At 34.9% G+C, this 19,162-nt stretch overlaps 1 protein-coding gene across 1 annotated transcript in view; it reads right to left on the reverse strand.

The window, feature by feature from the left end:
* slf (C-type lectin domain-containing protein slf) overlaps nucleotides 1-19,162 on the reverse strand; it is a 54,386-nt gene that overhangs the window by 10,306 nt on the left and 24,918 nt on the right. Inside the window, exon 2 of the mRNA XM_067768447.1 lies at nucleotides 14,093-14,240. Coding sequence (XP_067624548.1) covers nucleotides 14,093-14,240 — 148 coding nt within the window. The remainder of the gene's footprint in view (nucleotides 1-14,092; nucleotides 14,241-19,162) is intronic.

A 19,162-nucleotide genomic window follows, 5' to 3' on the forward strand; every position in this document is an offset into this window, starting at 1 on the left:
TGACGCCAATTAGGGGCACCAACCTTAAGCTGCCCCTGCCAACTTTGTGGAAGGCTTTGCTTCAAAATACTACGAGTCGAGAGTTGTTCTTTCTGAGTCAGAGATTCTTCATCCATCCACATGAAATTACCTTTATATAACCTAATAAGACTGTCATCATTCTTTTTACCCGTAGAAGAATACAGTGAATGCTGGAATCATCTGTGTGCGGAACTAAAACTAGTTTCTGGGTCTTCAGAACTGATCACTTTTTTGAAGCTGATGCGCTATTTGGAGTCAGTTATTTCTCTGGAACCGATTATATTTATGGAACCGGTTACGCTTTTTTAACCGATTACTGCTTTAAGATTTTACTTTTAACTTTTACTTGTTTGATTTTTAGCACGGCTTCTTTTCTGATCCTTTCGTTCTTTGGACTCGATTTTTTTAAGACCCGATCCCTTTTTTGGTATCGATATGACTTTTTGAAGCGATACCTTTATTGTAACCGATTAGTATCTGCCACCGATTAGTTTTTGGCAACCGTTTGGGACCGATTAAGTATTTGGAATCTATTAGATCTTTGTAACCGTTTACTTTTTTGATAGCCGATTTTTTTTTAGAATTTTTATGCATTTAGAAATCGATAACTTTTTTGTAACCGGTTAGTTTTTTTTGAAGCGATTACTCTTTTGGAGCCAATTACTTTTCTGAGCGAACGTGATTACCTGTGATGGCAAGTGTAACAGCGTTTTACATAATAAGGTTCTAAATCAGGAACGTGATGGGATGACTGATGAATGCCAAATCGGATGGCTGGTACCCTAAATAATCATTACTATTGTGGATTTACGCACTAAAAGAGATTCTTCTAGAGCTCAATAAAGTGGCCAGTGATGCGGTAGTGTGATCTTAAAGGAGTTCCTCCTGGATCTTAACATATGTAAGTTAAACTGCAACTTGTTGGGCGATAAGACTTCGTTAGTCTGATTGCTGATTCATAACTCCTTCTTTCAATCAATTTTTGTAACCCAACTACCATCAAGCAATGCATTAAAATATTGTAACGAATTTAGGGAAATTCCGCTTATTCTAAACCTTCTGCTAACGTTCGAATCGCTAAACTGTTGAATAAAGAACTCCAATATTCAATAATGCAAAATGGTCTTTATTAGACTACTTTGAAAGTACAATAACACTTCACTTCACAACCAATAGCGTGCTTAAATCAAAACTGATTCATCATCCCTCAGCTTGCCCTGCTTTTATACTCTCTGCTGCCTCGTGAGCACATTTCTCCAAAAGTCTAGACGGTTCGCCTTCTAGAATATCTTGCTTGGTTACCAGCGATATACATGTATATTTGTAGTTTAGGCGTTTCTCATAGTCATATGCGTGTGTATGTGTGAGCAACTAGTTCGACTAATGACCACAAGTGTGTGCGCGTACTATCTCTTCGTTGCCTTGTATGTACGTGTGGAGATGGATTAAATTCGTGTGTTCATGTACGAGTGCAAGAGTGGCAGCTTGCTTTATTGTTGTTGTGCCTTTATTTAATAACCCTTTAGTGATGTGAGTATCACTTAGTGATCCTAATATTCGTCACAATATATTCGGAAAAAGCTAAAAAATGTTCATTCACTTAACATATATAATATTAAAGGTAAAGGAGAAGGTAAAACGACGAAGGAAAAGAAGTAAATGCAAAGAAGATGAAATATAAAAAGCCAATGCAAGGCAAAAAAGAGCAAGAAAAGGAGCAGAAGGAAAGGGAGAGAGGAAATGAAAGATTAGCAGTCAAAACCGAAGACGGATTCGAAACCGAACGGCGTGTTTTTAATTTGCTGTACAAGTGTAAATGTATTGTTATTGATGAGTTTTCGGATTCATATCGACGTGTTATGACCGTATTATCAACTTTTCGTAGACAAGGTATCGGTTTATTGTGGGTACATTATCCGCAAGGTATGACGAGTTATCAATTTTTATGCCACTGCTATAACAAGGCCGTCGGTAACAAAGTTACTCGACTTTTAATCGATGAGTTATCGGTTTATTATCAAAAAGTTATCGATATGCCATTAAAAGGTTCGATTCGTTACATAAAAGTTATCGATTTGTTACCAGGGTCTTATCAGTTTGTTATTGGCGTATAATCAATTTGTTTTTGAAAAGCTATCGATTTGTAATACAAAATTTATCCATTTATAATAAAAAATGTATCGATAATTCATCGCAAAGCTATCGATATATTATAAAAAAGTTATCGTTCATTTCTAGACAAGCACCTGTAACTTCATAAGTACTTTGTATCCGCCTCTTATTGCTAATTTCAGAATCATATATATTATTTATAATTGCTGTTTTTATGTACGGGTCCCTTTTCGCTCTTATTTGGAATCCAAATCTATAAATAAAGTTTTGGTTGTAAAGATGGATATTTGGGCTATGGCCGAGCTTTGGGCAATTTTGGTCGTAGTGCTTTTGTTTAGCTATATTTTATTAAAATAATTTGCTAAAAATAAACGATTGTGAGCACATAAAGAAATCTATTTGTACTATGGCACTATTGTGAATATTTGCACTGCATTACCGACAGTTACCAGATGGCAGCGCAAGCTTTAAATTTTAATTGATTCATAGAACAGCTGATTTCTGTTGATATTTGATAAGAGACTTTTATATTGGTTGCGCAAGATGCGCACGGGTACGGCTCTTAAAGAAATATTCTTGCAAATTTTGTTAGACTTTGGCTGAAAGACCAGTTTCCTCAAATATTTTATGGCATTTTCTTTTCTGAAAGTAATGTCGCCTTTCTGTTTCTTCTCAGCGCTCTTTTAAGTTGGTGTGTTCCTTTCACGAAATATTTCTTACTGGGTACAATTACCTAGAAATTCAGCCGGTTTGCAGGGCTCTAGGTGATCAAACTCTAAAGTTAGAATTTAAGAGTGTAACAGTGGGTAACATTTTTTCCAGAAAAGAAAACGCCATGCTATGAATTCTCAAGACGAAAGAATAAAAACACATGCCTAATACATTAATGGCTCGAACTAGTTCTATCTATAATTGTTTTTGTAATTTTTTTTTCGGCACAAAAAAATGTTTAAGACTTCATTAAATACAGATGTACGAGTTAAAAAATCCATTTATATTCGATTTGTATAGAAAGGTGTTGCAGCAGATCCGCTTCGCATGTAAAATATGCTAAATTTATTTCAATCGTCAAGCGGATTCTCACATACAAGCCGGTCTATAGCTATTGTTTATTTGATTTTTAGTTGCTAATTTTTCTGTTTATTTTTATTTTACTGTCTATGACTAGATGTGAGCTATTAGCCTTTTTATACTCAGTTCAGCAGACCTCACAGAGTATATTAAGTTTGATTGGATAACGGTTGGTTGTACATATATAAAGGAATCGAGATAGATATAGACTTCCATATATCAAAATAATCAGGATCGAAAAAAAATTTGATTGAGCCATGTCCGTCCGTCCGTCCGTTAACACGATAACTTGAGTAAATTTTGAGGTATCTTGATGAAATTTGGTATGTAGGTTCCTGAGCACTCATCTCAGATCGCTATTTAAAATGAACGATATCGGACTATAACCACGCCCACTTTTTCGATATCGAAAATTTCGAAAAACCTAAAAAGTGCGATAATTCATTACCAAAGACAGATAAAGCGACGAAACTTGGTAGATGAGTTGAACTTATGACGCAGAATAGAAAATTAGTAAAATTTTGGACAAGGGGCGTGGCACCACCCACTTTTAAAAGAAGGTAATTTAAAAGTTTTGCAAGCTGTAATTTGCCAAGAACGTTACTCCTATTACTATATGTACGCTTAATAAAAATTAGCAAAATCGGAGAAGGACCACGCCCACTTTAAAAAAAAAATTATTTTTAAAGTAAAATTTTAACAAAAAATTTAATATTTTTACAGTATATAAGTAAATTATGTCAACATTCAACTCCAGTAATGATATGGTGCAACAAAATACAAAAATAAAAGAAAATTTCAAAATGGGCGTGGCTCCGCCCTTTTTCATTTAATTTTTCTAGGATACTTTTAACGCCATAAGTCGAACAAAAATTAACCAATCCTTTTGAAATTTGGTAGGGGCATAGACTTTATGACGCTAACAGTTTTCTGTGAAAATGGGCGAAATCGGTTGATGCCACACCCAGTTTTTATACACAGTCGTCCGTCTGTCCTTCCGCATGGCCGTTAACACGATAACTTGAGCAAAAATCGACATATCTTTAATGAACTTAGTTCACGTGCTTACTTGAACTCACTTTATCTTAGTGTGAAAAATGAACGAAATCCGACTATGACCACGCCCACTTTTTCCATATCGAAAATTACGAAAAATGAAAAAAATGCCATAATTCTATACCAAATACGAAAAAAGGGATGAAACATGGTAAGGTAATTGGATTGGTTTATTGACGCGAAATATAACTTTCGAAAAAACTTTATAAAATGGTTGTGACACCTACCATATTAAGTAGAAGGAAATGAAGAAGTCCTGCAGGGCGAAATAAAAAACCTTTAAAATCTTGACAGGTATTACATATATAAATAAATTAGCGGTATCCAACAGATGATGTTCTGGATCACCCTGGTCCACATTTTGGTCGATATCTGGAAAACGCCTTCACATATACAACTACCACCACTTTCTTTTAAAACTCTCATTAATACCTTTAATTTGATATCCATATCGTACAAACATATTCTAAAGTCACCCCTGGTCCACCTTTATGGCGATATCTCGAAAAGGCGAACACCTATAGAACGAAGGCCCACTCCCTTTTAAAATACTCATTAACACCTTTCGTTTGATACCCATATTGTACAAACGAATTCTAGAGTCACCCCTGGTCCACCTTTATGGCGATATCTCAAAACGGCGTCCACCTATGGAACTAAGGATTACTCCCTTTTAAAATACTCATTAACACCTTTCTTTTGATACCCATATTGTACAAAAAAATTCTAGGGTCACCCCTGGTCCACCTTTATGGCGATATCTGGAAACGGCGTCCACCTATGGAACTAAGGATTACTCCCTTTTAAAATACTCATTAACACCTTTCATTTGATACCTATATCGTACATACGCATTCTAGAGTCAACCCTGATCCACCTTTATGGCTATATCCCTAAATGGCGTCCACCTTTAGAACTATGGCCCACTCCCTCATAAAATACTCTTTAATGCCTTTCATTTGATACACATGTCATACAAACACATTCCAGGGTTTCCCTCGGTTCATTTTCCTACATGGTTATTTTCCCTTATGTTGTCACCATAGCTCTCAACTGAGTATGTAATGTTCGGTTACACCCGAACTTAAACTTCCTTACTTGTTTTATTTGTCTTCTTTCACAAATTAAAATAAAATTTAAAAATTTCTTAATAAAACTGAATTTTTAATTAACTTCGTTCACACGAAAATCATTACTAAGCATAAAATAGACGATTTTAGTTGCGTGGGAATGATTTAAGTACTAAATCAGAAATAAAATTTAAAATGCATGAAATTGATTTTAAGCGAAATAATGAATCAATGGGATTTTTTTGTTTTTCTCAGAGTTTTAAAAGAGTTAGTAGCTTGCTATGCCACTATTATTGAACTAAAGTTTCCTTATTTAGTATTTGCCTTCCTGTTATTACGACAATTGAAAAATATGTAATAGAAAAGGGTAAGAGCTGGACTGTCTTCGTTTGTGCCAATGAAACAGGACATTTTCCGGTTGCGCTCACAGACCTGACAGAGATAGGAATCAAGCAGGTAAGACCGAAAGCAATGGACTGACACCTAGCAAAGAAACCATTTTCTGAGAGTGCGGACGGTGAGATCGTTTTAATGGTTGACGACTTGTGGGCGCACCTTTTCACATCTCACAAACAATAGGACTCGATACCAAGGCTATGCGAACTACATTGTTATTATTGCAAGAAGGAAGAAGAAGAGTTCGAAAGCACTCGCTCTACCATACTGCCTAGAGAACATCAAATTTAACGATATAATACCGCACGTTCGTTTTGTAAGTACCTTACCGGTAGGCTAGAGACTTGTAGAAATTGGAAAGTTTTTATGTAGGGGATGTCCAGACGTTTGTCTTTGTGGCTCAATCACGCTAGAAGAGTTAGATAAAATTCGGCATACAAATTATCAAAAGTCTTAGAGGATTTACTGGCTTTATTTGGCTTTAGAACTGGCGCAGGCTACACGATAGGTTTGCGTGGTCTCATGGATGGAGGTCTAACCAATTTCGAAACAGTTAACAGTGGCACACTCTATTTCGATAACATTTCAGAACTATCTCTAAATGGGTGAGTATTGGCGTTCTCCCTTCGCAGCATTTTATAACTGTTTCGCGACCACTGCGGGCCTTTGAATGTTTGTTTCAAGGACTATATCCGAATTATTTCGGTATAGTTTTGGAGCCGTCTCTGTATCCTCTCAAGGTTTTTGGATTTATTTTATGAATGTTTCGTGATTGTGCTCGGTATAATTACGAAAATTTTTCGGAATTGTTTGGGAATTAATTCGGGAATACTTTCGAGATATATTTGGGATTGTTTCGAAGATTAACAACCATTTGCTGACTGGTTTCAATGAGTACTATATTTAGCAGTTGTCAGCCACTTACTTCGAGCAGACCCTACTCCTACCATTACTTTGAAACCAACGATGTACACATGTATCGCCTCGTTTGAGTGCCCTTGCGCTAACTTTTCACCCCTATTGTGGCTCTAAAACTAAGTAGTCTGCTCATTCAATATTTGATGACGCTATCCTACTATGGCCGTATGGTCTGCGCTCAAGCGGCGCCGAGGCATTGAGTCTCGTTGCTGTTGTTAACGTTATGTTCTTCGCCACCAGGTCTGCAAATGGAACGTACAGAATGGCATGCAGTCGTCGGGGTTGTTTGCAGGGCTCTCTTGTTATGGTTACCATTAATATCCTGCAAAGCCCCTATAATGTTTTGAAAAAAGGCACTTTTTTCTGTAGAGGCCCACCAAACAAGGACTCCATAGTATAGGATAGGCCTTACAATTGCTGTAAATATCCAATGAAAGAGAGAGGAGGCGATATACCCCACGTACACCCCAGCACTCTTTTACATACATAAAGTGCCGTCGGAGTCTTCTTCACTCTTTGCTCCACGTTGAGCTTTCACAACTTACGGTCTGAAAAGATTCCTACATATTTTGTACGAGTTGTTCTTAGTTTAGGTGTAGTCCAATTCCATACAAAACTTTCAATACAAAAACTTGTTGTAGAAATTAGTTTTCAATGGCCTTCAATAACAACAAAAAAACACCAACAATACATAGAATGCTAATATTTTTTCATCTTCATGCCTGCAGTAATTTTAAATTTTAATAAGACATACAAATTCCAAATAAAAGATACATCTTACAAATTACATTACATCCTATATAGGCTCATAAAAACTAATAGTAATAGTGTGGGTTTCTATACTAAAAATTTGTTGCTAATTAAAGTAGCTAAAATTAGCACTAAATGTAATTTTTTCCATACCACTATAAAAGTCAAGTGAAAAAGGAGAAACGTGAAGAAAAATTTTAAATTTTGCCAAAACCCGATTCAATTACAATTTTCCATTACTTACAAATGCACAGCTCGTCGTTGGCCACTTCAAGCGCTTGATTGGCTCGTAAGCAGCAAGGGGTGGGGTGGCACGTTTACCAATTTTGTATAGACATTAAATAGTAACACGTTTTACTTAGCATAGTTTTTGAAGTTGTTGTTGTTGTTAGTAGTTGGAAACAAAAGACTATAAAAATCATGTACACTAGGGTGGATCGATTTGTATGGACGAAAGTTAACCGATATCGCGCCATCGATTTTTCGATAGGATTTGGGCTCAGGAAAAAAAAGTTCCACTACCAAAAAAAATAATTTCGAGCTTGGACTTTTAAGGTTTTTTTCATTACCTACTAAACAAATTTTCATATGTATACCCTGTCCGACCCAAAAATGTCCGCTAAAAACGTTGTCGATAACAGTTTAAAAAAGGAAAAATTTTGGGTCGGACGGGTATACATGAAAATTTTACAATCAAATGAAAAATTTTTTAATTTTTGTTGTTATATCGGCCTACTGATTTGTAAGATCGCGGGTTCGAATCGAGCTCAAGGCCTAACAATAATTTTTTATCGCAGTGTTGTGAATATCAATTGGCACGAAGCAGAATGTAGGATTAATGAAGACAAACGAAAAACCGCTGTGATGGCTGAATGGTTATAGCAGCGGCGCCTAAACGTTGCCGATGAAGGAATTTAGCAGTTCCCGAAATGGATCTATACAACGAGCTTTGGCAGTTGTCTAAATTTTTTCTTTCTTCTATTCTAATTTAAAAATTTTTGCAATTAAGAAAAAATTTATCATAACAAATATAATGATAAAAAATTATTGTTAGGCCTTGAGCTCGATTCGAACCCGCGATCTTAAAACTTTTTTAGTAGGTCATGAAAAAAACCTTAAAAATCAAGGTCGGAAAAAGAAAAAAAAAATTAGCCCGAATCCTATCGAAAAGTACCCCAAAAAATGTAGTAAAATCCACAAATCAGGTTTGTTGTTCTTGAAGTAACAGAAATTCAGTCAAATTATTCGCATGGTATGGTTAATTCAACCGAGTTTATTAAATATTTCAACAGAAAAAAACTATTCGTATCTGGCTAACAATATTCTGTACAAATTAGATTTTCTCAATCAATGTAACTAATTTTTCTGTTAAAAGCACCGATTTCATTGGCCATATTAACAGCGAACAATTCTCAATATTATGCAAATGCATAACCTAATCTTAAGCGCAACTTACGCTCATGACACTCACACTTTTTTATTATGACTATTTTTTTTTTTTTTTTATTGTGCCACATAAATCTCGGTCATATCAACAGCCAATATATGACAAAAATCTGTTACTTTAACAGTTTTCATTGGTATTCCTAAGATGTCACCTTAATCATTGTTAGTTAAGAGAGAAGTGCTGGGCGGCTACCGTGGTGTGATGGTAGTAAACTACGCCTACCACACCGACAATCCTGTGTTCAAAAGCAACATCAAAATCTTTAAAAAACAGTTTTTCAATTAAAAAAAATGTCTGAGCGGGTCAATTCTAACGATTTTATGGAAATTCCGCTTATTTGCAACCTCCTACTATCGCTCGTATCGCTAAACGGTTGGATAAATAATTGCAATATTCAATAATGCAAAATACACTTATACTTCGCAACCAATAGCGTGCTTAAATCAAACTGGTTACTGCTTACTCAGCTTTAACTCCTTTTATACTCTGTGATGTCTCGTTCGCATACTTCTAGGCGTTTCTTCTTCTAGAATTTACTACTTGTTTACCAGCTGTAAACTCACCAACTATAAACTACAGATGCACGTTTATAGCTTCTCATATACGCGTATATATGTGAGTGATACTTGCACAAATGAGTACCTACTTTTGTGAGCATCTCAGATATATGCATGTGTATGTGTGAGAAATACTTTGCTGATGATTGTATACTTTTGTGAGCATCTCTCCGCTGCTGGCATGTACATATGTGTATACATAATGATTGATTTGTTTATGTACATACAAGTCACTCCCTTAGTGTTACTAATATTCGTCACAATATATAAAATTTATGGCCCTAAAGCAATATGAATTATAAGTATATTTGATTTGTGTTATCAAGAACTGTTAATTACATCATAATGTTATCAGTTCAAGGGCGTAGTTGGAGGGGTAAAGTGAAGAGCTTTCACATTGTTTACGGCAAGATTTGATTTTAACATTGTTAACCAAGAGATGGACGCTGACAATAAATTTGTTTCAAAAGTTCATGGGCGTAGGTAAGAGCGTATGAAGAGAGCGTGCCCATTTTGTTTATGCGAGGGCATTCCTATTTAATTGGGTTGATAAAGGTATAATTTTACAGAGATTGACACCAATACAAGCATTCGTAAAGTAAAAGGGCGTAGGTAATGGGAAAAAGGGGGAGGGAAGCCCTGTTATTTCTAACGGTAAGATATGATCTAACACTTATGACTTTTTAAAGACTGATAACAAAATAATATTTTTATAGGTCCAGTAGCGTAGGTAGGTTTGGCAGGAGGGGAAAGGAGAGTTTTCTTCTTTTCTTCTGTGGTAACGTTTGATTAAGAGGTCGATGAAAATAAAATAGTTTTAAAAATTCATGAGCGTAGCTAGGGAGTGTGGGGAACAGAAGGCCCATTTTATACGTTTTTATTTGCAGGTGTTTTCCCCCTTTTATATTGTAAAATAGGATTTAAATATTAAGAGCTGGTTAAGGACTGATAACAATAAAATAGTTTTATAAGTGCAGGACCCTAGTAAGAGTGGAAGAGTTTTTCCATTTTGTGTGGCAATATTTGATTTAAACGTTATAGACTAAACAAGAGCCGATTTCAGTAAAGTAATTGTTATAGTTCATGGATGTAGGTATGGAGCGGGGCTCATTTTATACGATAATGGGTTTTTTTTCATCGCATCCAAATTTTTATATGTAGAAATGGTTTCAAGGACGTATAACAATACAATAACTTCATAAGTTCAAAGGCAAGGTAAGGAGTGGGAGGGAAGTTTGAACTAAGTTCATATAAAGGAAGCTAAATTTAAGTTTTTATATGGAATGAAATATGAGAAACTTTACGCGAAAAAAAACTTTCTAAAATGATTGTTAGACTGAAATAAATTGGTGAGCAAAAATGCATACTTAAAATTTTAAAAATGTCTAAAGCTTTTTAAAAACTTTTCCAATTTTCATTTTTCATATAAATTTTAGAACTTATGTAAAGCATTTTTTCGTTATACAATTAATGAAACTTTTTCCTTTTCATTACCGGAAATAAAAGGAGAAATAACCAAAAAATAATGCATATAATGTACATTCTTTAAAAATAAATCCGAAGAGATTTTAGGCCAGGCTTTTCTTCCAGTTTTCATCGTGCTCCTTTTTAATTTTTCCTACAAATTCGAGGGATGAGACTTACACGTATTATGCCGACTCCGAACTGCGGAAATACACTCCGAGTGCTTGTCAAATCACTGCCGAGGGGTGACCACGCTTATATCATTTACATGATACAAAATGGAGTGTAGATTCGACCCTCGTGAACAAGATAGTGTTATACGTGAGAGGCGATAAAGAGTCACAACTAGGTATTTATTGTGACGAATATAAGCATCACTAAGCTGCTACTAAATAAATGCACAAGATCAATAAAGCTGCCACTCTTGTGTACATGAACAAATAAATAATCATTTACACACATACAAACAAGGCAACGAAGAGATACTCACAAACACATGTAATCATCAGCCGAAGTAGTTACTCACAAATACACCCGCATATGGCTATAAGGTAAACATAAACTACAAATATACATATATATAGATGGTAACCAAGGAGGAGATACAAAAGTTCAACAAGGTGAAAGGTCTAGACCTTAGGAGAAATATGCGAACAAAGCGACGGAGAGTATAAAAGCAGCGCAAGCTGAGTAATCAGTAATCAGTTTTGACTTAAACACGCTATTGGTTGTGAAGTATAATTGTGAAGTACTACTCCCAAAGTTATCTAAATAAAGACCAGTTTGCAATACTGAATATTGGAGTAATTTATTCAACAGTTTAGCAGTTCGAATGTTGGCAGAAGGTGCATAAAAATCGGAATTCCCTAAATTCGTTACAATATTGTTACAATATTGTAACGAATTTACTGCAAATCCTCTTATTTGCAACCTTCTGCTAAGTTCGAATCACTAAACTGTTGAATAAATAACACCACTACTCAGTAATGCAAAATGGTCTTTATTAAAGTACTTCACAATAAATAACTCAACTCTACTATTGCTCGACAGATAGCGTGCTTAATCAAAATTGATTATTTCGCCTCTACTGGTGTCGCCTTTTATACTGTTTGGTTTACTCGTTGACATTTCTAGGCGGTTCTGTTCTAGAATCTACTAGTTGGTTATCTGCTATAAGTTTCTCAGCTATAACTACAGATGCACAATTTTTATAGCTTCTCTCACAGCCCATGCGCGTGTGTTTGGGAGCAGCACTTCCACAATTCTATTGCGTATCTCAGATAAGATATCTGCATGTGTTTGTGCGTTGCTTCACCGCTGCGTGTACGTACATATGTGTAGACATAATGATTGAATTATTGATGTGCAACAAGTCACTGCTTAGCATCGGCTTAGAGATGGCAGTACCCCTTAGTGTTGCTAATATTCGTCACAATATCTATGCAATGCCCAGTTTCGCTCGAAATTAAGCTTCCTTAAACAGTTTTTTTTTTTTTTTTTTGCTGAAAATGAACTTAAATTGAGCATTACCTATTCAGCATACAGCATAAAAAATAAAAGAAAAAAATTCTGGCGTTTTTTAATTTATTTCATCAATTTTTAATATATTGCATCATACTTTTTCTCTACTACCTTCTTTCAGTTAAAATTTTCTTTTAATTTTTGTCTCGATATTTCAATTAAATAAAATTGAGCGAAATTATTTATTTAAAAAATTCACGCACGCACATTATTACTATTACTAGGCAATAATTTTTTAGCTAAAGCTTGCATGTGGCGGCTGTCTGGCTGACATAGGGGGCAGAAAGGAGAGAAAACCAATTTGTATGACCTATTTTGCCCCTTCTGGTTTATGTAAGTTTATGGCGGCCCATTAGTTGCTTGTCTGACTTGACGTTTGTTCATAAATACAAAATTTAAAATATTTACAAATTTAACAAATAACCGAATGTGACTATTCAAGTGGCATGTTTATGTTAAGTGGGGGCATACGTGTGCCTTACATGTTGTTGGTTGCGGTTATGTACATATGTGGCAATAATTTTTTTTGTTTTTTTTTTTTTTATAATTTTTGTTTTTGGCTTTACTTTAGTCGCAATAGTCAGAGCATTGATCTATTAACACATTTAACAATTTTCTTTTATTTTTTGTTGATTTATTTCATAACATCGAAACCTTTTCACCAAAAGAATATAAGCGACAGAACTATCGATTATACATTTTCATGATATGTGTCGATAGTTTTTCGGATAGTAGGTCGGACTAAAGAAAAGAAGTTCTGCATGGTGACCAACGGAAAAAACTTTAAACTTTGCCGCTTTGTTATACTCTATCGATTGATAGTATTTCGACTGCCAAATAAAATGGTCTTTTTTATTAAGTACAATAACAACTATCAATATGCATTATTTCTAATTGCTGTTTTTAAGTACGTGTCTCTTTTTCGCTCTTATTTGGAATCAAAATCGGCGGCGACCAAGGCAATAATCTCACATAGTACTTCATTAAGAAGTGCAAAGAAGCATTGCAGACACTTCGGCTCAGGCCAGACCATACATCTGTACTGGACTTCCGGTGAAAAAGGGATAGAAGGAAACGAAAGGGCCGATAAGTTGGCAAAGGAGGTGCATCCCAATCCCTTTTGTACAAATCAAAAGGATAAGGAAGTTACATACATAATACCCAACGAGAAGGAAAGGCGTGCACAGAAACGCGTGGTTGCACAATTTCCAAAATCTTGTGCAAATCCTACGAGGTTAAACTCAAAATGGTGCTCATAATTTCTAAAGAGAGAAAAGACACTGCTTTCTGACGGATGCTTATAAGTGAGAAACAGCAGATGTAGGGAATGCGACCTGCAGGTAGAAAAGGTTCAGCACGTTCGTATCGTGCGCTCGCGAGGTCAAGGCTTCAACTACTAGGTGCGGCAGAGTTGCCAGATCTCGCGACAGCAACTAAGCTAGGTCATGGAAAACTGCCAGTAGTTTCTAAGAGGACGAAGGTATTCCATGACAAAAGTGCTGGTACCTAATAGTGCGTTTCCGTTTGGTGGTCAAACAATTTCTGGTAACACTATGAACACAGTCAGTATATGTTAGGTCATTATTGACCGACCAGTTCAAGCTAACCTAGTTCGAATTGAGATCGGCATTGCATTTAAAAGTATCATCACATTCTGCTATGCTTTTTTTTCATTTTTCCTAAAACCAAATACATATTCTATTACTTACGTCTTGCACATTTCGCTGGCACTGGCAGTGATAAAAATCGGCCTGGTTTTGTTGATGTGGTCGTTGTGGTGGTTCTGGCTTGACTGATGGCAGGGTCAGCGTACGCTACTGCTATACAAACAGCAGCTATCACTAATGTGACCTTCATCTGAAATAAAAAAAAATAAAAAAATTCAGGTTTATCAATTAAGACTCCCAGAAAAAAACTAAAGTCAGATTCTCCAACGTTATAAACAAAAACTGGACTACATATGTACATTTCGTATTTTAAAAGAAAGCAATTTCTTCTACTTTTTAGTAGTCCCATTTTTTCATTATCAAGGAAATCGCTTGACAAATATTTTCCATTGAAAACCTGAGCTTATATTCCAGATTTTGCCTTCCTAGGGTTTCCTGTCAGAAAATCGATTTGTCTACCTGAAAAGAGTTTACTCTGCTCCTCCTTTCTCTCTCTCTCTCTCTCTATATATTCTGCCGCTAACTCCCTCTTCGTTGTGTTTCCCCCTTACCCTCTTCTTTTTTTTCGTGTCCCTTTTCATTTTCTCGTCTCTCTCTCTTCTATTGTATATACTTGTGCTCGTTTACCTTCTTCTTTTTCCTCCTCCGAAATTTTATAATTTTCCTCTCCATCCATATTTTTATTTAGGAGCATAAAATATATCATACAGCCATACATAGTCCAGGCAAGATGACAGCTGGGCGAAAATCCTTACCAAATTCTTATTATTACAGAAAATTTACTTGGAATTTAATTTGTCGAAATTCTGAATGTTTAATGTCTATAAGATCGCCCTCTCTTTTGTTCTTGCTCTTCGTCTGCTAATTTATCTTTCTCTTCTCATTCCTTATTCTATTCATATTTCTGTTCCCAATCGTATTCAAATTTGTCCCTCTCACCATACCTCCCTAATCATCTTCTTCTTCCTCATCTAAAGGTTATCTATACATTTATAGCCTGTGGACGTGGTACGGCCCAGCAAGCATATCAAGTTTATGACTAAGTAACGGGCAAAGCAACATCAAAAATTTACAAATAAGGTTTTTCAATTAGAAGAAAATTTTTCTAAGCGGGGTCGTCCCTCGGCAGTGTTTGGCAAGCGCTCCGGGTGTATTTCTGCCATGAAAAGCTCTCAGTGAAAACTCATCTGCCTTGCAGAGGCCGTTCGGAGTCGGCATAAAATCATGTAGGTCCCGTCCGGCAAATTTGTAGGGAAAATCAAGAGGAGCACGACGCAAATTGGAAGAGAAGCTCGCCCTTAGATCTCTTCGGAGGTTATCGCGCCTTACATTTATTTATTTTTTTAACGAGTGATGGTTTATGTAATATTTCTGGTATAATTGAGCAAAATCTGTTGCTAACCATGCCCACTGTTTATGTATGTAATACCATAAAGTTGCTTCAGTAAAATTGCAAAAGCAAAATTGCTCTAACTTAATGAATTATACAATTGAAGCTCAAGGCTTTTAACTCTTTTACGTTCATATGATTTCACGCTGGGGCGAATTTACGATAGTACGTTTTTAAATTGATTTCTTTTACGATTTTCTGTTAAGCTAGCACGTTTTTACGCTACCCCGCTTTCACGAAAGTTAGCTTTAGCGCTACTACGGTTAAGACTAAAACATTTGTACATGTTATTACGTTAGTGCGCTTCAACTTTAGTGTTTGCGCTACTACGCCAATGGGATTTTACGTTTATACGTTGGCATGCTTACTTAAATACGCTCTTAAGCTACTACACTTTTACGCTACTACGCCAATACGATTTTACGTTTATACGTTGGCATGTTTACTAGACTGGGTCGAAAAAAAAAGTTGCCAATGTCCTCCCCTAAATTTGAAGATTATGTTGAGAGGATTTCGGAAAAAATTTTTTAAATTTTTTTTGATCCTTCGAAATACAGCCGAAAAGGTTTTTTCATTGTAACTTGGTTATTTGACGCCCGACTTTTAAAATTGATATGTCATTATTTTGGCCTTGAGAAGCTTCACATTTCCGTTTAATGTCATTTTAAGCTATGAAGTCGTTTTCACATGATTAGGTCAGCTAACAAAATTTTACCCCCATCCCCCCCATAATGTATGTTTTTTTCCTTACCAAACGAAAGTACTTAAAAATTCAAGAAAATGTTGCTTTGAAACCATATTACTAAAATAATAAACAAAGAAGTTATAGCACTTTCAATATGTATTGCAACTGTTATTTTATCTTTTTCTTATTATACTTAGACCTGAAACTCAAGATATTTTTGGAGGAAAAATTGCAGGGTTTGCATTGAAAAGTTAATAAAGATATGCCAAATATCATGAATAGGGGAAGTCAAAGTAAATAAGTGAGTCAAACCTGTTGTTACGTATTTATAACAATAACGCTATGCGACAAAATCAACTTTTTGTCTGGGTATTGGACAAAACCCACTTTTTTGTAGAGATTGTGGCTTAAGTAAACAAAGTACTATCTCCGTTCTTCGAACTTAGCCCCCAAAAAATAGATATATTTGCTAGCTGACCTAATCATGTGAAAACGACTTCATATCTTAAAAGGACATTAAATGTGAAGCTTCTCAAGGCCAAAATAATGACATATCAATTTTAAAAGTCGGACGGCAAATAACCAAGTTACAACGAAAAAACCCTTTCGGCTGTATTTCGAAGGATCAAAAAAAAAATTTTAAAAATTTTTCCGAAACCCTCTCAACATAATCTTTAAATTTAGGGGCGGACATTAGCAACTTTTTTTTTTGTATGGGGACCAACCCAGTCTAATGTTTACTTAAATGCGCTCTTAAGCTACTACACTTTTATTCTTCTACGCTATGTGGACCGACCAGGGGCCCTATTCAGTAACTGTGAGTTTTAAAATGTACACTTTTTCTTCATATAATTTGTATGAAAGGAAAATGTACATTTCAAAACTCATAGTTACTGAATAGGACCCAAGGTCTAGTATGCAGCAGAGCAAAAAAAAAAATGGCATTAACATTTTTTAACAAATTACGAAATTTTTATTTTAATTTTGTTTACATCTAAAAAAAAATCTTTTTGAAAATTTTACAGAAAATTCCGACCCTATAATTTAGAGTTTTCTGAATTTTTTCGAATATGTAATTTTGTTGCTCCATCAGTCTAACTCCAACAAAATGCAAGTTACAGATCTCTCAAAATTCGCATTGATTTTTTATAATTTTTTCCCCGAGGGGTGTTTCAGAAATGTAAAATCTATTAAATCTATCTATTAAAAATCAATGCGAATTTTAATAGACTAAAACTGATGGCGTTCCAAATTTGCATATCAAAAAAATTCAGAAAACTCTAAATAATAAGTTCGAAATTTGCGTAAAATTTTCTCGAATTTTCGATTTTTTTCGAAAATGCTTTTTAGATTAGTTTGGATTCAGTTGAAAACTTTTTCTGAAAATAACGAAAAAAAAGAAGAATTTAACTGACGAAATTTGATAAAAACTGTCACTGCTAATTTTATGTTCGCTGCTGTACATCAAATATAGAAAATAATAGATTATAGAAAAATTGTGTGAAACTTTAAAAAAAAAAACATTTCCTTAAAGATTTTAATTATTCGACAAGTTTTGCCTCTACTTTCAATTAAGTTTTACTTAATTTGGTTGGTTTTTGACGCGTGACATTGATAAATGAACAAAAAAATAACAACAAACGCCAGATATGGCTCGTTGGAGACGTTTATCGTGGCCATTAGCATCGTTATAAAATAGTAAATTATGCATAATTTTATATATATATATTTTTTTAATATAAAATTTGCATAAACTTGACACCAACTAACTTTAATTCTATGAGAAGCTACTTTTTTTAACAAAAAATATTCAATAAATTCAATAACAAGCTTGACATTAAAAATTAGATAACCATCAAGGAGATCTCGAGTGGAACAAATTTTATAGAATTTATATGCACCATTTTTCGAGTTAAATGCTTTTGCTTGTGAAATGACAGTGACCACTAATGAAACTAAAAAGCATTAAAAATTTTTAAGCGCTGAACTTTGCCGTTAATTTGCGGCAATCAAACGTAATTTGGTTTTTCTGCCAGACGCAGACACACACACGCATACGAAGACATACATTTTGATTAATGATTTTACATTCAGCTGCAAGTTTGTTGGATGACACTAAAAGTTGGTGCTCACTTTGTTGTTGTCTCTCTTATGGCTGCGCAGCATACATGAGATTAATGAATTGAATTGAATGTTTGGTTATCATTATGTGCGTCTTCATTAAATATTTTTTTGGCTGCAGAACTGCGTCACGCGGTAATAACACATAATGCAAACAAAAACAAAAACTTAGCACACCGAGTATAACAATATGTTGCTTATGTATGAATTGATTATCACTTTATGATAATGACGCTGATATCATAATAATGCCTTATATATGATAATGATTATTATTAAGATGTGCGTGTACTAACTGGCGGCTGCGCATGCGCAATAGCATCAGATACCTCAGATCTACCACCAACTGTTTAGCACGATCGACTGTTGTTGGGTGTCATCAGTGCAATGCATTTGTATGTGTGTGTGTGTGTCGATGATTTCTTTTTGTGTCAAGGATGTTCATGCAACCGGTTCGGCGTCGAGGCTTGCATATAAAAACGAAATTCAGCAATAAAAATAAAAAAAAAAAAACAAAAAAAAGCAGAACTACGCGCATCAATAAATGTATACACAACCGTGCACATACAAACATACATCGCGCAGGCACATATACATAAACAAGTCCGCTTAACAGTTCAGATGATGTATTTATTTATTTTTATTATTTGTTGATTTGTAAGCATGTTTGTTTGTATCTTGTTCAATTGCTGCGTGTGTAAAATTAGTGATATTTTTTTCCCCCCTCAATTTTCATTCGAACAATAAATATTCAGCGCACAATTTAAATGCAATATTGATTTTTCGATTCGTTTATTTGTTTGTTTACTTGCCGAATATTTATGAGTACGTGTTGTTGTAATTTTTGTTTTTTTCGGGTATTTTCATTGGCAGTTGTGGGAATATCCCCTTAATACAAAAAAGAACTCAGCTACAC

This window comes from Eurosta solidaginis, chromosome 2 (genome assembly GCF_040869045.1).
Source record: "Eurosta solidaginis isolate ZX-2024a chromosome 2, ASM4086904v1, whole genome shotgun sequence".
NCBI lineage: Eukaryota > Metazoa > Arthropoda > Insecta > Diptera > Tephritidae > Eurosta > Eurosta solidaginis.